The 23,786-nt window shown below is 40.3% G+C and overlaps 3 protein-coding genes across 3 annotated transcripts in view; 1 reads left to right on the top strand and 2 right to left on the bottom strand.

Moving 5' to 3' along the window:
- Positions 1-181: 181 nt before the first annotated feature.
- Positions 182-4,484, bottom strand: LOC134000764 (inverted formin-2-like). The gene is made up of 9 exons (XM_062440239.1): positions 4,370-4,484; positions 4,178-4,285; positions 4,019-4,089; positions 3,780-3,900; positions 3,508-3,672; positions 3,123-3,225; positions 2,858-3,010; positions 1,767-2,627; positions 182-1,490 (listed from the first exon to the last, which is right to left on the bottom strand). Exons 1-9 carry the CDS (start codon positions 4,430-4,432, stop codon positions 1,438-1,440), a joined length of 1,698 nt encoding a protein of 565 aa, XP_062296223.1. The 5' UTR covers positions 4,433-4,484; the 3' UTR covers positions 182-1,437.
- A 3,066-nt stretch (positions 4,485-7,550) lies between these two features.
- Positions 7,551-9,920, bottom strand: inf2 (inverted formin 2). Its single transcript, XM_062440240.1, has 4 exons — positions 9,524-9,920; positions 8,765-8,880; positions 8,396-8,555; positions 7,551-7,588 (listed from the first exon to the last, which is right to left on the bottom strand). Exons 1-4 carry the CDS (start codon positions 9,918-9,920, stop codon positions 7,551-7,553), a joined length of 711 nt encoding a protein of 236 aa, XP_062296224.1.
- Positions 9,921-20,169: 10,249 nt separating this feature from the next.
- dnajc17 (DnaJ (Hsp40) homolog, subfamily C, member 17) overlaps positions 20,170-23,786 on the top strand; it is a 34,300-nt gene continuing 30,683 nt past the window's right edge. Inside the window, exon 1 of the mRNA XM_062440191.1 lies at positions 20,170-20,330. Within this exon, the coding sequence (XP_062296175.1) occupies positions 20,250-20,330 (81 nt within the window). The 5' untranslated portion in view covers positions 20,170-20,249. The remainder of the gene's footprint in view (positions 20,331-23,786) is intronic.

Raw genomic sequence — 23,786 nt, 5'->3', positions numbered from 1 at the left:
AATCGATTCGCCAATCAAAATCCTGATTAAGATTTAATGTGTAGCCTGCATATTGGGCTTTTCGAATTGATTATTTGCCTCATTACTGCCACCCATCTGCGTGAAGAGGTAACAATCAAACACTTCATTTGTAAATTTACTTTTATTAAAATATATAACATTAAAAAGATACAATCCACTATACACTCATTATATGTCTTGTTAAAGATCATTTGAACAATACATAAAGAAATTAGGACGTACGATCCAAGCAGTTTTCTTTTGATAAGTGAAATTAAAGTATATTTTTTGCCAACACTGCATCTCTTTTCTATAGGGGCTGCAAGATAAATATAGCAAAACAGATTCACTGCATATTACAACAATTATACAAAGGCCCATTCAACTTTTTTTTAAGAGTTCGGAAACAAAACCACTCATATAGGCCGTTACACAAACTACAATTCATTTACATAAAGTGACATGTTTACATCCATGCGTGAAGATCCCATCCAGCCTTAGATGTGTTTACTCTTTTTGGTTTAGATTAACAAATCATTGCAAAAGGAATACTCCTGCATTTTCCTGAAGAAATCAATGTTCATGTGGTCTCACAAAATACAATATACTTCCAGTTCTGATCTGTGAAATTAACATTTTCTTTTTCTTCTTGATTTCCTTTTTCTGGAGTCACCTAGGGAAACAAAGATTAAAATGAATGAACAGAATAATATATTTAAATGAAATATTTTAATACCCTTTAAAATAATTATATCTACAGTAGCATTTTTAAAAAGGCTCTAATGCACTTGGTAGAATAATTTACTTACATACTTGTTAAGCACTGAGATTGTTTTGGCTTTCAAATAGGGTTACATCTGCTTTAAAATGTTTTTTTAGTAGTGAAACATTCATGCATTTACATCATGTACAGTATCTTTCATCCAAGTCCGATTAACATAGCACAGTTTACAGGAAGCACACAAGACTGTTAGATTTTTTAAAAAACAAACAAAAAAAACAGTCCCAGTTGCAGATTTGGGGAATGGACAAGAAAATATGGAGAGAGAGACACAAAAGTGACAGCTTTCATGAAATAACTCAGTCCACGATGACGTCACGATAGCTTCAGATACTGCAGGGCTGCTTAAGATCAGTGTAGTGTTAGATTTCTTAAACATCAATTAAATTAAAGCGAATTAATCGTTTAATAGACATTAGAATCACCTCAAGACAAATATGCACCGGGTCGAATGTTAAGGTTTTAGCCTGACACCATTGGTTTGGAAAATTGTTAGATATAGCGCATGTTAAAAGCTGGACAACACAGACAAATGAAACCCAGATTCCAGTTAGACCAACAAATGAAAAGTTATTTGGAACAAAGCTTTGATGGTGATTGAGTTCAGTAGGATGACACTCCTGCTTACAGTTTGCCATCCCATCGATTGACCTACCTCACTGCAACACACAGCCTTTTTTATGTTTAGTGTGTCCTTTTCCACTGTTACCTTGTGTTTTAGAGAGTCAGAACGGAAAACAGAGCATTCAAATAAACCGGATCGATTTCAGTCCATTCAACATTAAAATCTGCACACTGCATCCATACTCTTTAATAAAAAATGCATGGTGTCATGCAAAATACTCATGAACATAAGCTAAAATAGCCCATACATAAAATATAAAATGTAAAATGCAATAAAAACAAAACAAAGATTTCCCTTTAAGAAACATCAAGAGACTAGCATTCCAAACATGATCTTTATTTAAGTTAATGGATTGATTACCTTGGTTACTCTTCCTTTTGTTTCGTTTAAAGAGGCTCTGCTGTTTCTTTGGTTCGGGCTTAGGGGATGAAGGCTCTGCCTCAGAGACTGATGTCTGATCACGTGACTCCAGTCCATCTGGGACGTCAAATGCCTGGATTTCCTTACTGAGTGTTTTCTTATTGCTTTTAGGGTCAGAATGTTTGTAACTCACAACCTCATCTTGGTCAGCCGTTCTTGGACTAATGCATTCTTGCACGTCTAGACCAACAGTGTCTTTTGAATGGCTTATTTTATTAGTAGTTTCAACTTTCCCACCTCCCATTATATTGCTTTTACTACTCTCTGTAACATTGTGTATATCAGGAGCAGGGCTTTCTGTGAGCTGAACATTTACATTAATGTCCACTGGCTCCTCAGGAATCAACTTCTCAGGTACTAGGCTGGAAGTGCCATCCAACACAGCCTCTAGTAGGTCAGAATCTGTGAGGGAGGATGGGCTGAGGGTGCTGGTCTCAGTTGAATCTACTGAAAAGCCATTTGTGGGGAGACATGGTTGATATTCTCCTTCTGCCTGAGGGTTAGGTTGCATCATATCTGGGGACGATGCAGGGTTCTTTGGCCGTTTCTCCTCCTGCAGTGATGCAAGTCTTTCCAGGGGTGGCAGTGTCATTGCGGCTGGTTCTCCTGGGGGTGCATTTGGAGGCGTTTGGGGTCCGCCTTGCACCACTGTCTGAGGTGCTGACGGAGTCTCTTCTGGTGGACTGATGAGGCCGTTCACCTTGCCTGTGCTGGGCTGGTGACCCTCGGCCTGAGATTTGGTGGGAGCGGACATGGTGGCTGATTCTACGGCATCTTCGCCTACAGGCTTCACACTTGATCCTGAGGGACAGATGTAGGTAGTATCAGTTAATTAAATTTTCTCAGAAATGGATTGATATTTCAGAGTGAGCAAAGATGCATGTAAACAAACACTCATGTAGCTTAGCAAGATGGGAGTGGTGAGCAAACACAAAGAGCCTAAAGAAAGCAGCAAAGCTGTGGCTCGTAGTGAAATGGCTTAGGAGTGGAGCTAGGAACTGCAGATGGAGGCCACAGTCTCTTGTCCTTACCAGGTGGGCCGGTATCCCTATGCATTTCACCTGAAGGGAGGTTTTCCGAATCGCACCTGGGCCTGGTCTTTCTTAGGCTGAAACCTTTCCTGATATCTGCAAGGAGGTGGTCGATAATGCAGCCTTCGCTCTGTGGCACAAAGCCTTTCTTGACTGGCAATAGAGGGATAAAAAGGACAGCTGACAACACAGTCTATCCAATAAAGTCACATTATGGTTTGGGATTTCTAGCACAGTCAAAGAAGGGGGTGCCATCACAACTCACTTATTTTTCCATTCTCTCCCTTCTGTCTCTTGGACTCTTCCTCTGCCAGCTGCTTCTTTCTCTTCTCAGCCTTGGCTGCCTGCTCTTTTCTGGTTTTATTTTCCTGTTATTGTGGGAAAAAAAATGCGTCACTCACTGCCAAGCACAAAATGTACATAGCAATTTGTCTTAGTATCATTTGGGCAGAGACATCTTAACATCTTCCCAGTTGTTGCATGCACACATTCTAACAGCACAGCAGATTGAAAAACTACACAACATAAGCCCTTTAGTGTATAAAAGGCTAGAATCAGTCTCAGCTTTTGTCAGATAGAACTGATGAATAGTGGATGATTATAGGGATGATCATACAATGACTAAAAATCAACTAAGTATCCTTTCAGACCTTTTTTGCCTTGATAAAGAGTCCTCGGAAAGTCCTGATGGTTCCGAAGAGTTCCTCAAGCGAAAGCTTATTAGCATCTTCACATAAGTAGACTGCCAGTTCACTCCTCTTTTTGTCAATGTCAGCGAACCGTTCGTTCAAAGCTCGACATGCTTCCAGATTTTCCTGCAGTACAGAAATGCAAGGCATTTGCGGGTTGGATCCAGCATCTATGACAGTTTTAAGTCATCCATTTTTTAAAATTGGAGGCAAAGTAGAGATTATAATCTTACGTCAAGCACTTTTTCATATTGCTCCTTCACCTCCTCCACAGAGTTGGAGACTTTCTTGGCTGACTCATTCAGCCGTTTTAGTAAGGCATTGGCTTCTGACTGAACACAGTCCAGACTTACTCTAAAAGGACAAAACAGAAAACCTTTATGTGCATGTTAAAAATCCATTGAGAATTACATAAAAAAAAATTTAAAAAAAGAAGGACATGAGCAAGTGTAGACGTGAAAAGTTGCTGTACCCTGCTGCTTTTTCACAGATCTCTATATCATCTGGTAGTGCCAACAGCTCCGGGTGGTTCGCCTCTGCTTCCTTTGCAAAACAAGCCACACAGTAGGTAATTAAAAAGGTTCATGACTGAGGGGGAGAAGTTATGGCGGCTATGAGGCAGTTTGTGTACCTCAAGGATGTGATGAAGCAGTGTAATGCGGCTCTTGTTGGCCTTGGTTTCTGTAAGCTTGAGCAGAGAGCTGATCTTGAACCCCTCTGCGTTCCCAGTGTGACTTCCCTGGAAGTAGACCGATGATTAAAAATGCAGGCTCTCTAAATGTCAGCGTAAGTGAAATATAAATGAGACGGTGGAAGTTCTTACATAGTTGAGAAAATTTCCCACATCAAGGATGAGCCTGCAGAAACTGGGCATGAGCATGCTCATCCTGAGAGCTGTGAAAATTGTTAAAGCTTGTTAATTTTATTGTAAACTGCTTGAGCTTGAGTTCGACATGTTGGAGAAGGACAGCAGGGACGATCATAACAAGCTGTCATTTCATAAAAGCAAAGCTGAAGGCATACTTACACTGGCAGGCCTCCTCCACCAGTTCAACTTTAGGTTTGAGCATATCCAACACTGATGCAGTCTCCTCACACAACAACATGCACTCAATCCTTAACTGATAGCTGAAGACCATCAAGAAATCAGAGTCAATCAGGATTTAAGCATTGTGATATACATTAAACATAAATTGAAGTGAAAACGTTAAGCATTCAATATGTACATAATTAAACCAGAATTCCAGTAGAAAGTTACCATGGCACAGTGAGAAGAGAGGTATAGAAGCGGTCGACGTTCGCCAGTTTCTCTTTTTCTCCTTGGAATGACTTCAAATTTTCAATCTAAATGAAGACAACACTGTGACTCAGACATGCAATGTCACTTTTAAACGGCAGACAAGTGTGCATAAACCTCTACAGAAAAGGATTCAGGAGTGTTCATAGCACAAACCTCATGCTTCTCTGGTAGGAGCTTTAGAAGCTGTTTTAGCACCTCTACATCAAACTTAGTTCGATCCCCATTCTCAATCATGGCTACAAAATCCTCATTTTTGCTGGAAAGAAAAATGAAAATGATAAAGCTGGAAAACAGGCCAAAATATATCTAAAACACATCTAAACAATGTGCACTCTTACCATTTGAACTGCTTTAGAAATATGTTCAAATTCAAGTTTTTCTTTGGATCAATGAATGTAATCTACAGAGCGAAAAGACAATGATTAGGAGCCATATTGATAATTCAGCTTTGATAATCAGGTGGGTTTGTTTTCAGTGCTACAGCTCTGAGGAGCTGTGTCGAGTGTTGACCAAGCACACCTCTTTAGGCTCCTTCTTGACAGGAGCAGCTGCCCCCTTGTCTTTGTGCTCAGTCACCGGGTAACAGAACAGCTGCTCGATACTGCTGTAGTCCGGCTCGCGAGTAGGAGGCTCTTTCTGAACCGAAGCCCACATGGAGTGACCATCTGTGTGTGCATGGAGAGAGAGTAACCTGTCATGAGCTCATGTGGCTCCATTTTGCATCATCAAAACCCCGGCTGAAAATCACATCAAAGAGATGTTCTTTCCTCTGAACTTGGGGGAATTCCATATTGGTTAACACCCAATTTTGGATTAATGTTCTGTTTCATTTTCAACTGAAGTACTCTTCATGTTAACTTTCCACACCTATCAGCCATTTTCTACTCAGGTACCTTCTGTCAATGTGTTAATTTCCCCAAGTTATCGCCTATTTAAATCATACAAAATGGCCTGAAGGGGTTAATACAGACAGAGGCAAAACTTTCTAAAAAACGTTTAAGTCTTAGCATATATCAAAGATGGCTTTGACACTCTTAAATTAAATTCAGTTAAGGATTGCTGCATTCAAAAAATAAATGACAAATTGGTACTGAAATAATTGGAGCCCTCAGAAGAAAGGTTTCCCCACTTACCAGTAACAGTACGGACTTTCTGCCAGTTGAGCTTTTTCATTCTCAAAGTTGGGCATCGGTTTGCCTTGATAGGTGCACTGCACCCCAGGGTGTGGCTGCTCTGAGCCACTATCATGCCAGCGGGAGGAGGTGGGGGAGGCGGCATGCCAGGTAAGGGAGGTGGTGGTGGGGGTCCGCCTCCGAACCCTGGTAGGGGTGGCGGGGGAGGAATACCTGGACCGCAGGGCAGTGGTGGTGGCGGTGGCATTCCAGGCAAAGGAGGAGGCGGAGGAGGTCCACCAAATCCTCCATGTAGTGGTGGAGGAGGAGGAGGTGGTGGTGGTGGGGGGCAGTGGTTAACACCTTGGAGTAGGGGCCCAGTCATACTTGGGGGTAGAGGAGGGGCAGGTGGAGGTGGAGGAGAGGCACAAAGGGGTATCTGAGAGGACGTTGTGCTTTTGATTGGCTTCTCTATGTCCTGATGATCCAGATCAGTCTGCACAGCCTTGTCCACTCTGACCCGCAGCCCGTCCACTTCATGATGACCTTTGCAGCTCTTGCCTTTAGAGAACATCAGACGCTGCATGATCTTCTCACAGGACTCCATCTGAGCTAGAGCACAAATCCAAACAGAGACACTGATAAACCCTATTTGAATTTATCTTAAACGAAAACTTTCATCCATTCTGTCACTAGCTATCCACAGAAAACCCTATTTCTACACCATGATTTGTTTTACTGGATAATCACTCCCTTTCACACATTAATCACTGAGGAGGCCATTTGGCTCATCAGAGAGTTGAACTAAAGTGAATATATTATTGCAGTGCTGACTCACAGTCCTGGGCCAACAGTATTGCTCTGTTAGTGATGGCCTCCAGAGCCAGCCAGATATCCGAACGGCCTGGCCCCAGAACCAACAGTGTCTGTAGGATGGACAGCAGCTGGAGAGAGGCCGGAGAGCTGCTCACCTGCACACACATGCGAATGCACAAATTAAGAAGGCACGCCGTGTTTACACACTTAAGAATGATAGTAATGTGTGCTAGCACAATGAAAAGTCAATGCACAAAGCTTAATTAAACCAGAAAGATAGTTTAAAAAAAAAATGTTATTGTGCACAATTGCAACTAAATTTTCATTCAGTCAGTCTCAAGCTTACTGGACCATCCTAGTTCTGAAAGCCAGTCAAACAGTCAGCTCTCACCTTGTTGAAGAGTGTAGTGAAGACCTCCAAGTGATTACTCATATCAATGCCCCCATACACTCGCAGCAGCTCCTCCTGATCTTCAGCCATTGCTTCTTCAAAAGCTTCACATTGAATAATCAAGTCTTCATCTTCCTGCTCCCTGCACACCACACACATACAGATCAGCGAGAGGCAGCACTTCTCTTCACATTTAATGCCATTTTAATTACACCTGCTTTATTGAAGACCTTTGTGAATTGTTCCCCCATTAATGGACACAAATGGCATTAAGTCTTCTCCTAAAAGCTTAATTTTACTTGCAATGATTGTCGACTATTGTATAAAATCTGCTTCAGAAATGAAAGGAACTGACTACATCAAATGTGAACAATGGAAGGAAGGCTCACCTTAATTTTGGCAGAATACCAAGTAACTGAAGCCCTGCAAGACAAAAACAAAAACAGGCCTGGGTACCACAACACTCAATTATAAGTTTGTAAGAAAGTACATCATAAAAGAGGCCACTTATGTCATCACAGTGGTAAATGTTAGTTAGTTTGGGAGTTGGCAGGAAGTCACAGGTGAGCAATCACAAAAGAGGAGTTGCTAATCAAAATACTGATTGGCTGAAGGTGTGCGGTAGCGTTTTAATGAATTTAGTTTCTTTTTATATAGCTGCAACTATTTGTAAAACAATTGCATCAGTCTTTCTATGGATTTGAACACAAAAAAGTATTGTATTCAAATCGGTGTTGCTACTTTCTCTTTTGCTTACATACACAACAGGTCCAAATTAATTTCCTGCGGTACATCCTGGCTCACTACCCTTATGCAGGTACAATAGAAGATGCCTCTGTGGATAAAGCGTGAGTTTCAGCCAGTTGGCCCACTTTGTCTTAACCATATCATCAAAACTTCATAAGGTCAATGCGATTTAATCTGTGTAGTGATGACATTTTCCTGAACCATAAAATGTGATAGTCAAATGCATTACTTATGATGCAAAATACATGAATGCAATGTTTCATACACTTGGTTTGCTTCGTTCTCCAGCGTCAAAATGAGGCCATTTCACCTATTTTTGGAAAGACCCAGTGACAGACATATTTGTAATACAACTCCACTGGTGGCTTGTTCTCCCTATTGTATTCACTTTCACCACAGGAAACACTGTATAGCTAACAGTTTACCACAGAGTGACCTTTCTCCTGATTTAATTGTTGGATAGCAGTTGAACTGAGAACCTACCGATAAACTCCTTTCTCATCTTATCCCTCTGCCTGAGGTCATCTGTCCCAAAAATGAGGGCATTGACGACACTGAGGAGGGTGACCATGTAAGGGACGTTATCTGTGGCCTGCAGCTCGTTCATGATCACACTGAAGCGATACTGCTGTGTCTTCACGCCCTGAAGGAGATATCAAAGTCATATCAAGTAATTAACACAGTTATCATTGAGGAAGACTGTAACTCTGTAATGCTTGTGCACCCAACTCCCCACTAGAGGGCATTGTTAAGGTTAAGGGCTTTATTAAGGCTGATGTAGGATCATATGAGGCAAATCCCACAGCAACTTAACTTTAAAAAAAAAGAGAGACATGTTCCACTTCTACTTGCCTTGTAGTGGTCCAGGGCATCCAGAGCCAGGCGATGCCCATCTGAAGAAAACATGCTGAGGGCTGCAAGTAGCTCAAACACCTGCTTCTTCACCATGGTGTTGGAAGTGTCCAAGGCTGTGGAGCATCATGATCACACACATCAATACAGGTAAAGCATTCATATTTACAAATTATGTCTCTGACAGGAAGCTTTTCTATCTACTCTTAGATAACTTTTCTCTAGTGTTTAGACCCAAGCAGGATGCTTTGTTTCGCTGCCTTTAAGGACAATTTGAACTTTGCCCTTCAAAGATGTGGCGTTGTGCTATAGATAAAGATGTTTGTGTGTTTGAAATCCAATATTTACTACACAGAATGACACTATACTGGTATGGTTGTCCCAAAGTAACCCCCAATGATTCATCTCTGTATGAAAAGCTGAGCACATGGCTGGAAATTTCAGCACAGAGAAGTGAGTCATGGACAACGGTCAAATCATGTGAATTATGACTGATATATTACAAATGTTACATAATATGTAAGAAGTGTCAACTTGAGATGCCTTTCTTTTAAATATGATTTAAGTGTCTTATAGTGCATAACTATAGTGCAGTTATATTAATTACTGTTAAAATAAGTATACTTAAAATACTACATCTGAGCCACTCTTTTCATGAGTAAAGCTAATCTGAGACATAATTAGACAAACACTGTATGGAGAAAGTAGTGGATGACAATTTTTTTACAAAATGAAAAGCCTGATGCTTGTATAGTCAACCTTGGGAGAGCTTCCGAATGTATCCCTCATTGTCAATAATGAAGTGGATCCCTGCTGAGGAGTTCATGACTGCCCGGACGCAGCTGACACAGGTGAGCTGCAGAAGGGCATCGGCAATGCGTGAGCACCCTCGCCCCGAGAGCCGGTCCAGGGCCTCCAGGAGGAGATCCAGCCCACTGAGCTCCAGGAACTGGACCATCCATGTCTGGTCACTGCCCTCCAGGCGACGCTTCAGCCCAGAATAGTTAACCACAGTGGGAACCTGCAGCAGTCTGATGCACAGCTCTGGATCAGCACTCTCCAAGTTGGCCTCCTGCTGAGTATCGGAGTCCTGCGAGGAGCCCAGGCGACCCCGAACTGCCGCCCACTTCTTTTTCCCATCTGACTTCCCTGACATATTTGCTGGTAGGACTGTGGAGGAGAGAAGGAACAAGTGTTTACAGTTGTGACAGTATTAGTGTGGGCACAAGAAAAGAGACATGTTTTAGTAGCTATTTTTCAGGACAAAATTCAGCTTGCATTCCAACGCTGCACTCCCAACGCCTCACCCTTTCGATTTCTTGTGCTCAAGTGTCTCTTTGCATGCAAAACTCTGTTTTTAACTTTCGCTAGAATTGCCTTTCGGGCTGCAGATGGTGTCTGGTTTGCAAAGATATCCAATAGTTACATCCACTACACTGTACAAAGTCGTCATTGCTATCCAGAGCAGAGGAAGCAGGCCAAAACAAGGCCTTATCAGAAAGGGAAAGTGAATAGGAAACGATAGCTCTACACTTTGTGGATGAGTAAAAGATATGTCAGCAGTACAGTCATCACCAGCTCTGCCAAACATTCCAACTTAATCCTGCATGAAAGAGAAGAAAGTCACTGTCAGCTCATCAAAACGCCACAAAGGTTCAACGCCGTCTGGACAGTGCATATAGTAATTTATGATATGAATAAATGCATTTTAGAGCTCATCTGGGATTCTACCATTGAAAACATGCACATTAGCAAGGAACACTTGTGAATACACTACTACATAGAAACTAATGTGAAGGCAGAACGCTTTAAAAACATATACAAATATATTCGACACTGACATGAATGCACATGTTGATCCTACAAGTAGCTACCCTTTTCTGCTCTAATCACAGAGTACAGTCACTTCTTTTACCAACCTGGCTCACCACCCGAAACTTCTAAAAGACATCTACCACTAGTATAAACATGTTCCCACATGCTAATAAAATCAACAACATGAGGTTTCAGCCCAAAAAAGGGAAAAACCTTATGCAAAAGTCTAAAAATACTTTCTCTGTAATTCATTTTGTGATATTAGGTGGCCCAGCATGAATGGACAAGTGGTTTGGTCCTTCTGTCTCCTGTTGTTTTGCCTTACTTGGCAAGGATAAGATTTACAGACGAGGCATTGAGTGATGAGCATGAACAAACACAATGCTTTGCAGAAAAGGTCACTCGGGAGCTTTGGCAAGCCTAGTAGGAATGATATCTGCTGCATTTCCCCTATCTTGATATAGACAATGTAAGACCCTCCTCAGGAATCTTGCTCTTTTTAGAGAAATATGTTTAGAGATTAAACCAAACACCACTTGGAGCCATTTGCAAATGGCTCCTGGTGGTGTTGACTTGTTAAAAATCTGACAAACTGGATTTCTAATCCCCATGCAGAGTCAAGGTAAACTGATGTTTTTCTTTTCTGATATATTCGTGTGAGGCATTTGTCAGCTCTAACTGCAGCATTAGCTCTGCTGCCAGTGTGAGAGTGTTACCGTGGCAGCAAGCAGACAGACAATGGGGTTTTACAATAGGCCTTCTCAATACTCTCAATAGAGCAGTGTTCATTAGCCATGAAATGGATGGAATGCTCCCATCCCCATTTAGGCAAATAAGATTAAGCCAAACAACCATTTTGGCACTTTCTGACTCACATTTACACATTGTATTTTCATGATCAGTGTGAGGAGGGAACAAATGTTGCAAGTTTATACTTGTAATCTGGAGAATTTTTACAGTCACAGAGCACTTGTGAAGTTATAACAGTTCACGGAAATGCACTGAGAGTTTTGTTTAATTAATTCTATTTAGAGCAAAGCCATAGTTATGACTAATACTTCAAAGAAGATGGTGTGCGTGACATACCGGTATGTGCTCTATACTAGACTACCCAACATGGATCAGGAACTTTTCAGGAGGAAGGAAAGGACTTTCTGGGGGCAGGAAACTTGGTTCAAGATAAAAATGCGGGTGTGACAACTCACGTTCCTCTGTTGTAATTCCAGTTTCATTCCTAAGAATGTTGATTTGGAGAAAATGGATATTCCATTTATGTACAAACTGCTGTTTGAGCATCTAAAGTAAAAGTCAAAGGTTAAATGTAATGGAAAAACAACATTTGCATATTATTCTGCACACTGGTATATAAGCAACTTACATTTTTTTCGACCTTGTCTGCCAGAGCTCCCACATGTACTGCTAATAGCAGCCTGATTCACTGCACACAGGACATGCCTACTCATCTGTCCTCTGGTTCAGCCGCCCACACAGCAGCCCACTGCTACTGTACAGCATCGACACTTCTGAATATGCAGAGACATTTCCACAAATTTCCTTCCTATGAGACATATGGAAAGCTTGTGCAGGAGAATAATGCTCCCATCATCATAACTGAGTAATTGATTAGATTTAGTGAGTATGAATTCAATCTCATGGACCATTTAAACATTTTTCAAATCATTTTGTATTTCTTCCACTGAAATGCCAAATTACCATGGAGATATACAGTAGGATAGTGATACTGTGAAAGTGGATTGTACCTTTTGAGCACTGACATAATTGTTTTGATATTGTTTCATATATTAACGCATGGATCATGTAGTGTAGAGCTTGAGTATAGATTATTAAAAGAAAATATCCAGGTTTTATCAAAACCTCCCAATTTTGTATAGTATTACAACATCTGGTACTTATTTACCTGGCATCCTAACCTCCCGTCCTTTCTCTGCTATTTAAGGGAGTGACCGACATGCCAGCAATGTCCACACAACCACATTTTGGAGAGGTACTGTAGTTTCCTGAAGTAGTTAAAGTTCCAGGACTATTTGGGGGATTTCTCCAGCATTATTGCAGCATTGTCAGATTGATTCCAAATTTGCACAGTGAAAACAAACAGGAGTGACAAGTCATTCGGTCCAAATGCAGCCTTAATGTAATTAAAGTGGAATTTGGCAACACTTTTTTTCATTACAGGCTTCTCTCCTTAAGTCTGAGGGAACAGCCGATTACCACCTCCAGGAGGCATCGACACGATTGACACCAGAATCCAGTTGCCACTTTCACAATCTGCATTACCACAGTGATTGAAAAGGATATGAAATTGCGACATTTATAGTGCAACACCGTTACTTTAAGCTGCGATTTCTTTCCCAGATACAAGGGGACATAACGGGACTCGTCTCCTATACTGAGGCTTAATTGTATACACCAGAAAAACATAATGACAGCGCTGATCACCTACGCTGTTACACATGTCACATCTTAATACACTGTTGCGCCGTTACAGATCATCTACAGGCTGAGTGTAATTGATGACATACCTGGTTTTATTCCATACAAATTCACTTGGAGAGTCGCGTCCTCTTGCGTGTTTCAGATGGGAGAGCGCTCAGCAGACATCCAGACGTCCTTGTTTTTCTCTCAAAACAGATGGAAACATGGACTCCTGGAAAAAAGGAAAATCGGCTCTATGTGGCAGGTCAATTACTGTATGGTATGCGCATGGTACCGCTTTCAAATCGCTACGGCCCCTGAGCTTTCACTCTCTCACTAGTGAAACACTGGCAGTGTGAAGCCAGCAGCAACATTGAGCTGAAGCATCTGGTCACAACTTTCACAATAATAAAACTCAGGTTGGCGCAAAAATGTCGCACAACAAACACACGTTATATCTTTGGTCTACCAGGAAAGTTACCGGTTGTAGAAATTAACTTAAGTCCCAAGTCCGTTCTGCTAGATGCCACACATTTTTTCCACACCTAGATCGGTTTATTTTTCATACGTGCTCAAATGGGTTTCTAGGTTTATTGTTTTATTTTGAAGGCACAATTGCCCAATTTCCAGTCTTGATGTGACTGTCGTTGTCTGACTTGCAGCTGGTTGCGATGCTGAATGCAGCCAGTGGTTGGGCCCTCCTCCCACACTCCCCATCCCCTCAGCTGGACATGACCTCAGGCAGTCAGCCACTGCTGAAGGAAAATTAACTAGATTCCTTTTGTCAATTCACGACTCTTAACCAGTCACAGTTTCAGTATATAGTCCTATTATACTATTGATTTAATGCTGCTTATCTATAGCTGAAGTCATAATGCCTATATACCTTAAATGTGTGTCTGACTGTCCTGCAGAGGTCTGTGGGGCACTGGAAAATGCTCCAACATTTTTCATCATGGATTCATGTTATCTTTTGTATCTCAGAGGTAGCACTGGTCTACGTCATTCCTCCCATATCTACTCAATTTAAATTGGTCATTTGAATGACAATTAGATGAGATCACAATCCATCATCCAGAAATAACCTGGAGACACATAGATGTAATCTGTCCTTTGCTATTTGTTTACATAGCTTCAGGGATAATGAATTTAGAATCATCCACAAAGCACACTTGACACATTACATTCTTGATTTAAAAAATAGGGGATTCTTAAGGTCAGCGAAGACAAACAAGTTGGGGTGAGGCAACAGTCAATGTGTGGTAATTGTGACTTTTAATCATGTAACTTTTTTTAGCTTCTCTTCACTGTTCACTGTTTGGTATATGGATAGTTCTGCAAAATACAAATTTTCAAAACACTTTTTCATTTAGTATTTGAATCAGAATCAGTCATAAGTGACCATGGCTTTTGTTTGGATCTTGACTGGATTTTGTTGAAAAACTGTAGTACTGTGTATCATTCCCCCTGTGACTTGGAGCTATTTAGCTTGTCTCAGAGAAAGGTAGCTATTCAGGAATTGTATTGTACTGCCTCAGGTCCCCTGAGTCAAAGTGTTATCACCATAAAATGTGTGTTTTTTTTAAATAGAAGCAAATGGGGCTGCTATAAGAGGGATCACTGAGAAATCAACAGCATGCACTCAAGTTACACCAGAGTGTATTTCAGGACAACTACACTTCTGCCTGTCGTAGTGAAAACAACGGCTAGGCTACCTGAGACTGCTTTGTTTAAGCTGAGCATCAAAAGATATTGAGCAAATATTATCAAGTTATAATGAATACACCATAACCCTTTAGTTGAGCTAGTTGAACAGGATCATGAAGCCAAGCTTATAGTGCTTCAAAGTCAACGTCTTTGTCTCACCACCATTCATGCATCTATACGAACAAGTAATGATTTTAGGCTAACCAAACCAAACTAGCAATTTAAAAGTAAGAGGAGAATGGAGAATGGAGGCAAACGGAGAATTAAAAAAAAAAGACATACTGAAATGCTTTACTAGAAACCTGCACAGTATAAATACGTAAGCTAAATGTACACTTAGGTGTAAACTAAGGTATCTGGTGACAGAAACTGATCCCGAACCTTCAAAAGCTACTGAAAAATCTTTCACCTATGGTAAACAATGAGGGTGTGTCTTGTGTCAGTCACTATGGGATTTTCTATATACTGTATGTCCTGCAAGGTGAGAACGATCATCACAAGTGACATGATGGGCCGAGCATCCTCTCTGCGACAGTAACACAACCAGGCGGTATGAACATTCATCCTAAAGTGGCAGAGTGATCATAATAATTCGCTTTGCAAATAACAAGTAACATCTAGCTGTTTTATAACCTTTAGTTAATTTTTTCCCCCCTTTATCCAAGGTTTTTTGGAACCTTGGATTAAAACCGCCCGCCCTTCCAAATAGCAGAAAATGAATAAATAAATAAATAAATAAATAAAGGACAAAAAAATTAGATAATGAAAAAGGAGGGAAGGAATTTGAATTTGAATGAAGGCTATGGGGTAAAGAAACAGAAGACTGAAGTGTTGTTCAACATGTTCCAGGACTGGAAATGCAATCAGATTTAGTAACTCTTCCTTGGAGATGATACATTATCTTTTCTAACCTCATGAAATACAATATATTTTGAATCCAGCAATAGTGAGAGTGGGGTTCAGAACTCTTCTAATGAAACAATATCAGACATATCGTAATAAAGGTTTGGAAAACAATAAGATCTCATTTGTGTCTGGGTAGACCTGTTGCCTCAGGGAGGACCCCAGAGAGAGCCGTTTGTGACTGATGATTTGTGGATGGAGAATCCGTTTTTTTAAGCTAATTGTAGCTTATTCACCAAGTGATTTGAAAACAGACTTCTAATATGAAAGGACAGGACCAGAACATAAAGGTCAACTGGACCCTTATGGCATCAGCTACATGAATAGTCACCGATTTAATTTAAAAAGTTTAACTGACTGATACATTGGTAGGTTGATATTATATCCAGTGCACCGTGTGCACTATTTTGCATTGAATCAGCAATGTCTGGCATAGAGCGAAGAGTGTCATATACACAAATGAAAAATTGTGCTCCAACTAAAATAAGAAAAATCCCTGGCCAGGTGTTTTTCAAGTTTGTATGGAGTACATATCATAAGAAGCAGATGGAGCTAACATTTTTACGTGTGTGAGTAGATAACGCCCTTACTGTGGGGCTAAAATCAAGAATCTGGTTGATGAAGGAGATCCTTCAGCACATGTTAGGACATGTTCCTGATTCTGCAGCTCCAACTGCCTATGTGAAATGTTGCAACTATACTAACTACTATCTCCTATTTGTAGGAGCCTAAATGTCATTTGAGTTAATATTTGGATAATAATTTAAGTTCATATATTAAATGGTGATTTATGTTTATGCTGATAAAAAAGGGCTATTTACAATAATTACAGATTAAAATGTTTACAGTTTGTATTTACAGTAAGTAAGAAGTTAATAGTTTAATTCACTGCACTTAAGATATGTGTGTGGATAATTTAAAATGTTTAAATTTCTCACCTGTATTGTTTTCGTGATATTTGGGAGTACGTTGTGGCTTTCTAGTCATTTTGCATATTTCATTGCCTTTGTTTAATACGTGAGGATCTGTGTGGGTGGGGTTACCTGTGGAGTCATTCGGTCAGGCAAGCATGAAGTGGAGCCACACAGTTTTTTGACCTCTCTACCTCCTTTTGTTTCTCTTTTTTATTTTTTTAATCTTGGATTAATGTTTGTACCACTGTTTCATTTTTGAAGTAAACAGTTGAACCGAATCAAGAGGATTCTGTGGAGTTTTTTTTGTCGTTGATGTGGATAACAACGAGGGAATGATTAGAGCGTCAAGCTAAGGCTTCATTCATTAGGAACCTACACTATTATCTTGGTTAAAAAGATGGGTAATCTTTATGCCACAGACAGAACTATATCCAGAAAACCAAAAGATCACTTTATGTATATATATATATATATATCTTTTTTTTTTGCAATTTCATTACCTTATTAAATAAAAATGACTGCTAGACAAATCATACAAATTGTGTCCCAAGGGCCCTTATGTGAGAGTTAAGCTGATGCTATGATTTTATACAGGATAACTGAATGACTAGAAACAGCTAGTCTGTTCTTTTGTCACTGTTGTATAGAAATAACAATATTTCTTTTTCATAAATATTGCTACAACTAGCCTCATCTAGTCTACTGTGAGTGGAGGTTCTGCATTTCCACTTGACATTTGACCGTTGGCACAGGGTGTCAGCAAGTTTAACAAAGTAAAACTGACATCTTGCAGGCTACACCATTATCCAAATGTAAACACAGGTGGAGCCCTGCTGCTCAACATAAAAACACAACATATACACTGTTATATTTCCTGTAGAGCCGGAATGATACATTTGTCAGCTGATATAGGCTTATCACAGATATATCAGTATTGGTGTATATGTTTACAAATAGCCTATATAAAACATAAATGCAGCATACCACTGAAAATGTGCATGAGGCAATTTAAAAACTCGTTGCTATTACATAATTTGCCCAGCAGAGAGCACTATGGACTGATTACAATCAGATATAGGAGAATTGGCTGGCTACATTACAGCTGGGCAGATAAGTTTATCATTCAAATATACAATATGCTGCCTCAGACAAAGTTATGGCACAGCTCTTTAATATGCCGATTTAAGGGATTTGTAACCTAACAAGTACGTTTTCTTATGGGTATGTTTTGATATGAAAAAAATATGAATAATGTAGGCTATATTTTAATGTCCTTTTTACTTTCACTTATCATTATCTTCATAAATCAGTTAGCCTATTGGTAGGGCTTAGTCTGATAGTTTGAAAAGTTTAGTGACATGATAAAATAAGCTTATGTTTTTGAAAATTGCATTAGTTTGAGACACACACAAAATGCATTTTTATTCCATCTAAAAATGAATCTGTTTAACCACGAATCTCAAAGTTTAAGATTTAAAATTCCTAATAGTCAGGGAATATTATGAAAATCTGGGAATAAATTCCTTACCAAACAATTTCTTCACCAATGTGTTTGTAAAGGTGTCTAATAACACATATTAAAAGATTTAAATTCAACTCCTGTGGCAAAATCCGTGACAGCTCCTGAAAGTTGGGGTACCTGGAACCTTATCGGAAAATTGGAAAAAAAAGTGGAAAATGTTTATCTCTGCCTTAAGTGGTTGTGAGGGGTCAAACTAGGGTTTTTTCAGGATCCTGAATTGATTGAAAGCACTTGTTTTGCACTAAAACCACTCCTTAGTGGAAAACGGCCACACCTATTCAATTCAAAAGTAGCTTTATTTGTTTTTTTCTAAATCTCAAATACAATATTGCTCCACAATGTTACATGTCTCAGAAATCTAGGTCTGAGTCTTCTCCAGACTCTTTATCATCATGTATACCATTCTTGCATGTAATACCTTTACATCCTCCACATGCAGAGATACACTGGACCCCATTCTTCTTGCAGCTGCATCGCCGGTGTTACAAATCAACTGGTTTCCACGTTAACTGGTTACCTTTGTTTATAAACGTTGGGCCTCTCTCACTGTGACTGCAGATGTTTCGATCACGGAGAGAAAACGTAGCTGACCTCGCGTATGCCTGAATGTACTTCCATAAATATCTGATGATCTCCCGCTCCACCTGGTTAATCCAAGCATGATGCTTCATGTTGTGATGTACAATTGTGGGACCCGAAATACTGGTCACCATATTCTGTATAAATGTCTAAATAAAAAGAAATGAATAAAAAGTCACCCGACACGGGATTTGAACCGAGTGTGTCACCAACTGCAAAACCATTACAGCGTAGTGTTTAACCATTACGCCACACAATTACACCCATCAGTTGTCACAAGGTGATATAACAACTGTTGAAGTAAAAATGAAGTGTGCATAGCCACGATGTTCAAAACACCACAGCCAAATTAACATGTGACCACTGTTACTGCAATGATAGCCACCTTACAGGTCCAGCTTGTTGCACCTCCGAAAAACATTTCACGATGATAAAAGATCACGTCTAGTAAGGGGTTTGAGGAAAATCACGCATTTGATGTTTTGGACACGTTTACGTCCGTTTGTTGTAAATCATGTTGGAGCCTGTAAGGTGGCTATCATTGCAGTAACAGTGGTCAGAAGTTAATTTGGCTGTGGTGTTTTGAACATCGTGGCTGTGCACGCTTCATTTTTACTTCAACAGTTGTTATATCACCTTGTGACAACTAATGAGTGTAATTGCGTGGCGTAATGGTTAAACACTACGCTGTAATGGTTTTGCAGTTGGTGACACACTCGGTTCAAATCCCGTGTCGGGTGACTTTTTATTTATTTCTTTTTATTTAGACATTTATACAGAATATGGTGACCAGTATTTCGGGTCCCACAATTGTACATCACAACATGAAGCATCATGCTTGGATTAACCAGGTGGAGCGGGAGATCATCAGATATTTATGGAAGTACATTCAGGCATACGCGAGGTCAGCTACGTTTTCTCTCCGTGATCGAAACATCTGCAGTCACAGTGAGAGAGGCCCAACGTTTATAAACAAAGGTAACCAGTTAACGTGGAAACCAGTTGATTTGTAACACCGGTTGCTGCAATCTCCAGTACAATTACAGCTTGTGAACCAGAGTAGCTCCTCAGGAGCCATGGGGTCTAGTGTTGGAACGGGCTCATACCCATGAACTCCTAAAGTACAGTACAGATCAAAATGTTAGGTTAGGTTAGGTTACTTTATTGGTCTCCACCAGGGAAAAATGTGTCTCGGAGATAGGGAAAAAGTTGCAGCACATAAATGACATACAATAAAAACAACATGCAGCACATAGATAACATATAAAAACAACATGCAGTACAAACGTACATCAGGTAAAAAGACAGTGGTGGAATAAACACAGACTGACACTGGACGATCATACACATATACTGCCATAATATACATACATACCACCCCCCAACCCTCCTATCTACCTGAGACACTCTCTGTACGGCATCCCAGAACAAGCAGCACCACAAAAACTACATTTCCCAGGTTGCACTGCTCATCCAAGGTGAAAGGTCGAAGAGTAGACGTCAAACCTATGCGTCAAACTCATGCTGCTAACAACAACAAACAATTGGATCATTTTGTATTTGTTAAATTGTTATTTTCGTGTTAGGCCCTAGGCTCGTCTCGTAGGCAGAGATGTCAGGAAAGGCAAAGGATATCCTACAGCTGGACCTGTATGGTTTGCTCGGTATTGAGAGCACTGCTACAACGAAAGAGGTGTGTATGTTATATACTAGCTGTGAAGCTAGGTCGACATAAACCGTCCACTAATACTTGTAGTAACTACTCTACGTGGTCGCTGATGTTTTAATGAAAGGTTACAATTTCAGAAGCAGTTGTGTTTGAACAGGGAGTGACTGTAATCGTTTAAAAGGGACGTTTTTGTAAACCAGGAGGCTAACATTAAGCAGGAGGGTAGCTCCATGCTATCCTCCTGCTGTGTGTGTTTGTGTGTGTGTGTCGAGTGTGTGTGTATAAGTTAACGTTGCTTTTTCGGTTCAGAGCAACATAAGCAAAGTGAGGAAAAAGGTTTTAGGACCAGTGGCGCCTAGGTAGCAAAACACAGACAACCCGGCTAATAGCTATAACACTGAGCTGTGATACACCGAAAAGGACACCAGGTGGCGACGTCACATCAGCTCAGTCTCTGGTATAATCATTTGTTCTTCAAGTGTGCATTTGAACTAGAGGTAGCTGTACATTTCACACTGTATGGATGTTATAGGAACATAGAGGTCGAATGTGCAATTTAAAACAACTGATCACATAAGCAACGAGTAGTAATATAATTAGTTTTAATTATATTAGCACAATTAGTATAGTGGTAAGGTAATATATGAGTATATTATTATATTATCACTCAACACTCATCACTCATTAACCTTAATGAGAGAGTGTGTCCAAACGTTTTCATTGGCATTATAGATATATGTCTGATGATGCCTGGAAAGTAATGTTCAGGCAAAAAATGATAAAATGATAAAATAATACTGTAGACAGTTTATTTACAAAAGGTTACATTTCTTTCTTTCTTTCTTTCTTTCTTGTGTTGTTAAGCGTACAAAGACTCTGCCTTGCTGTTTGGCCCCACAATTGCAACATAGAAGAATAAAAATATAACTGATAGTAATAATCCAGTAAACAAATTAGTACTAAAATTAAATAAAAAATAAGACATTTTAAATCTATGTACATACTAGAATAATCATAGTTTAAAATTGAGATAAAAAAACATGAGATTATATATTGACTGCAAAGGAAATATAAACTGAGCTGCAGTCCAATAAATGGTGACAGAAAAATCTGAATAAATAACACTTTGTGGTTGTGTGGATTCTGAATTTTCTCTGGGAAGTTTCCTCCGTTCTCCTCTCCATCTCATTTCCCAGCCCAGAGTGGTTCACCATGATATCCTGAATCGAGCGTTTCCCCCACGACCACCTCTCCTCACAGTTTCTGGCGTCTAAAATCCACAGGCCAGAAGGGAAATTAAAATTGCTGCCAAAATGAGGGAAGAAGTTAATTTCTTAATTGGATTTCAAAGTCCTGTCTTCCCTGGAGGATTATGCTGCAGGAAGTTAGTGGTTGTGGCTTGTGTAGAAATGAGTCCAAGTGTAGAAGGTTGGTTCGGTGAGGTCTGTTGATGGTCGAGAGAGATAGCAAGGGTTTGTGTGTGTATTGCGTTGAGCCCCAGAGGCCTCGAAAATCAATCAAGTGTGTGAAGACAGATGTCAGCAGATGGGCTACTTATCCCAGTTGTTTGGCCCACTGTTCCACCACCACTCTCAAGCATGTTGTTTATCACAGAGAAGGGAAGAGGCTCATCCCAAAGCCTGTTTATGTGGGCTATGCCACAGCTTGTAAAACATTGCCTTGACGTAAGGGATCTGCATTCTGCATCTCCTCCTGGTTCTATTTAGCATCTCTTTCTATTATCACCGTTGTTGACTGTACCCTGAGCATGGCTGGCTGATAAATGCCAGAGAAGCTGGTATGTCAGAGCCTATGATTTAATGGCTATGGGTGACTGGGGTTTGATTTATCCTTGTACTGCTAAGGGAGGCTGTTGCTGAAGGCTAACCACCCATTTAAAGAGTTGTGCTCATGAATAGCTGCAGGGCTTAGGTAATAATTGCCTAACTGAGTGTTTTACCTACCACAGATTGCATGGTGAAACAATGTCAACAGTTAAGACCACACAAAATATTGTGGTTTATTCACCTTTTTTAGATATGGTTGTGCCTGATCTGTTGCAGTTAATGCACCAGCTACATGCCTGGATTATATAAAACAGGTGACTTATTACACTGTTATAGCACAATGACAAGTTACTTCTTTGCTTTTTTGGTTAGGGCACTTAGATTGCAGAGTTACTCTGTGCTGTGCTGACTGGCTGTAATTCTTTCTTCACATGTAATGAGAATATTTTCCTGATGTTAATACGTAAGGGTTCATGAGTGCATGTAAAAGAATCACATTTATGTTTAATACAACGATCTGTGTTTCACAGTTCAGGGAAAACCCCCTCTGCGCACTGAAGAACTTCATCGCTGATGTAATCTGGGGTTAATAGATGTTTCTGGTCTGTCAACACCAGACACCCTCGTCCTGCTGATTTATGTTCAATGCAGTGATCTGTCTGCCACTGATATGAATTACACCAGACAAACCTCTTCCCATGTCATGTACGAATAATCATGTTTGATAAATGTAAAATGCTAAGAGATGCGGTCACCACATAATAACACAATCTACGCCTAATTAAAAGTTAACATAGGGTCATTATTGAAATACATTTCTCAGCCATAGAGGAAGTTTGGACAGGTTCGCAAGTACAGAGCCATATGGAAAGTTGAACACAGGGTAGCAGCAACAATGTTTCATTGAGTCACTTCATTAGAACAATATTTTCCTTGTTTTCCTCTCTTTTTCTGCTGTCATGTCCTCTTTGCCCCTGTCCTTGCTCTTCTCTTTTCCTCTCCCTGGTGTGCTGTTAATATTTCCCCCCAGCTGATAATGTCCCATAAATGGCAGAGCATTGTAATTAAGGAGGATGGGCCCATGGCAGATCAGGCAGCTAATCAGCCACACAGGCTATGGGCCCTACTGGGGCAGTGCTGCGGCTACACCAGACCAGTTTGTCAACTATAATTGGCACCAAAGACTGGTGTAATGAGGACAAGATGTGGGCATGCAGTTAAGACTGAAGCAGGCAGGGATCAGGGCGTCACAGAGAGTCTGTTTTTCGCCAGGCACTAACTGTTATGCTACCGTTGGACTGCTGCTGCAAGATTGAAGGCTTTTCTTGATTTCTTGGTTCCTCCTTCAGCAAATGAAAGCGTGGGAAATAGCTGAGATTTCCACCATTAACTCTCTGTCGCATATGAGACAAGGAAAGAGCATGACAATCATTCAAATTGCAAGAGATGGAGAATTAGACCCTAACAGTTCTGGTCATCTGAAAGAACACAAACAGTTGGTTTTAGCCAAGGAGTTTGTATGGTTTTCTCTTCACTTGGTTTTACTAGTAATTGATTCAAGACCCAATCCAATAGGGTCATGATGAACCTTACCAAGATAATTGCTCTAGTAATTGACTGGATTACTGTGTCCTCCAGGAAGATGTCACTTGATCTGAGAGCTCTAATACACATGTGCTAACTTCAAAAGTTG

This window comes from Scomber scombrus, chromosome 19 (assembly GCF_963691925.1).
Source record: "Scomber scombrus chromosome 19, fScoSco1.1, whole genome shotgun sequence".
In the NCBI taxonomy this organism is placed as follows: Eukaryota; Metazoa; Chordata; class Actinopteri; order Scombriformes; family Scombridae; genus Scomber; species Scomber scombrus.
Note: the sequence above shows the minus strand (reverse complement) of the source record. Positions and strands in the feature narration are given on the sequence as shown.

What these genes read in the sequence shown, in the direction of transcription:
- inf2 (XM_062440240.1), bottom strand. Translation starts at nt 9,920, where the DNA reads ATGTCAGGGAAGTCAGATGGGAAAAAGAAGTGGGCGGCAGTTCGGGGT. An exon ending in CATTCGGAAGCTCTCCCAAG is followed by an intron (nt 8,881 to 9,523) that starts GTTGACTATACA and finishes GATGCTCCACAG; the next exon opens with CCTTGGACACTTCCAACACC. An exon ending in GATGAGAAAGGAGTTTATCG is followed by an intron (nt 7,589 to 8,395) that starts GTAGGTTCTCAG and finishes TTTGTCTTGCAG; the next exon opens with GGCTTCAGTTACTTGGTATT.
- LOC134000764 (XM_062440239.1), bottom strand. Translation starts at nt 4,432, where the DNA reads ATGAGCATGCTCATGCCCAGTTTCTGCAGGCTCATCCTTGATGTGGGA. An exon ending in TGCTTCATCACATCCTTGAG is followed by an intron (nt 4,090 to 4,177) that starts GTACACAAACTG and finishes TGTTTTGCAAAG; the next exon opens with GAAGCAGAGGCGAACCACCC. An exon ending in CAAAAGGAAGAGTAACCAAG is followed by an intron (nt 1,491 to 1,766) that starts GTAATCAATCCA and finishes CTAAAACACAAG; the next exon opens with GTAACAGTGGAAAAGGACAC.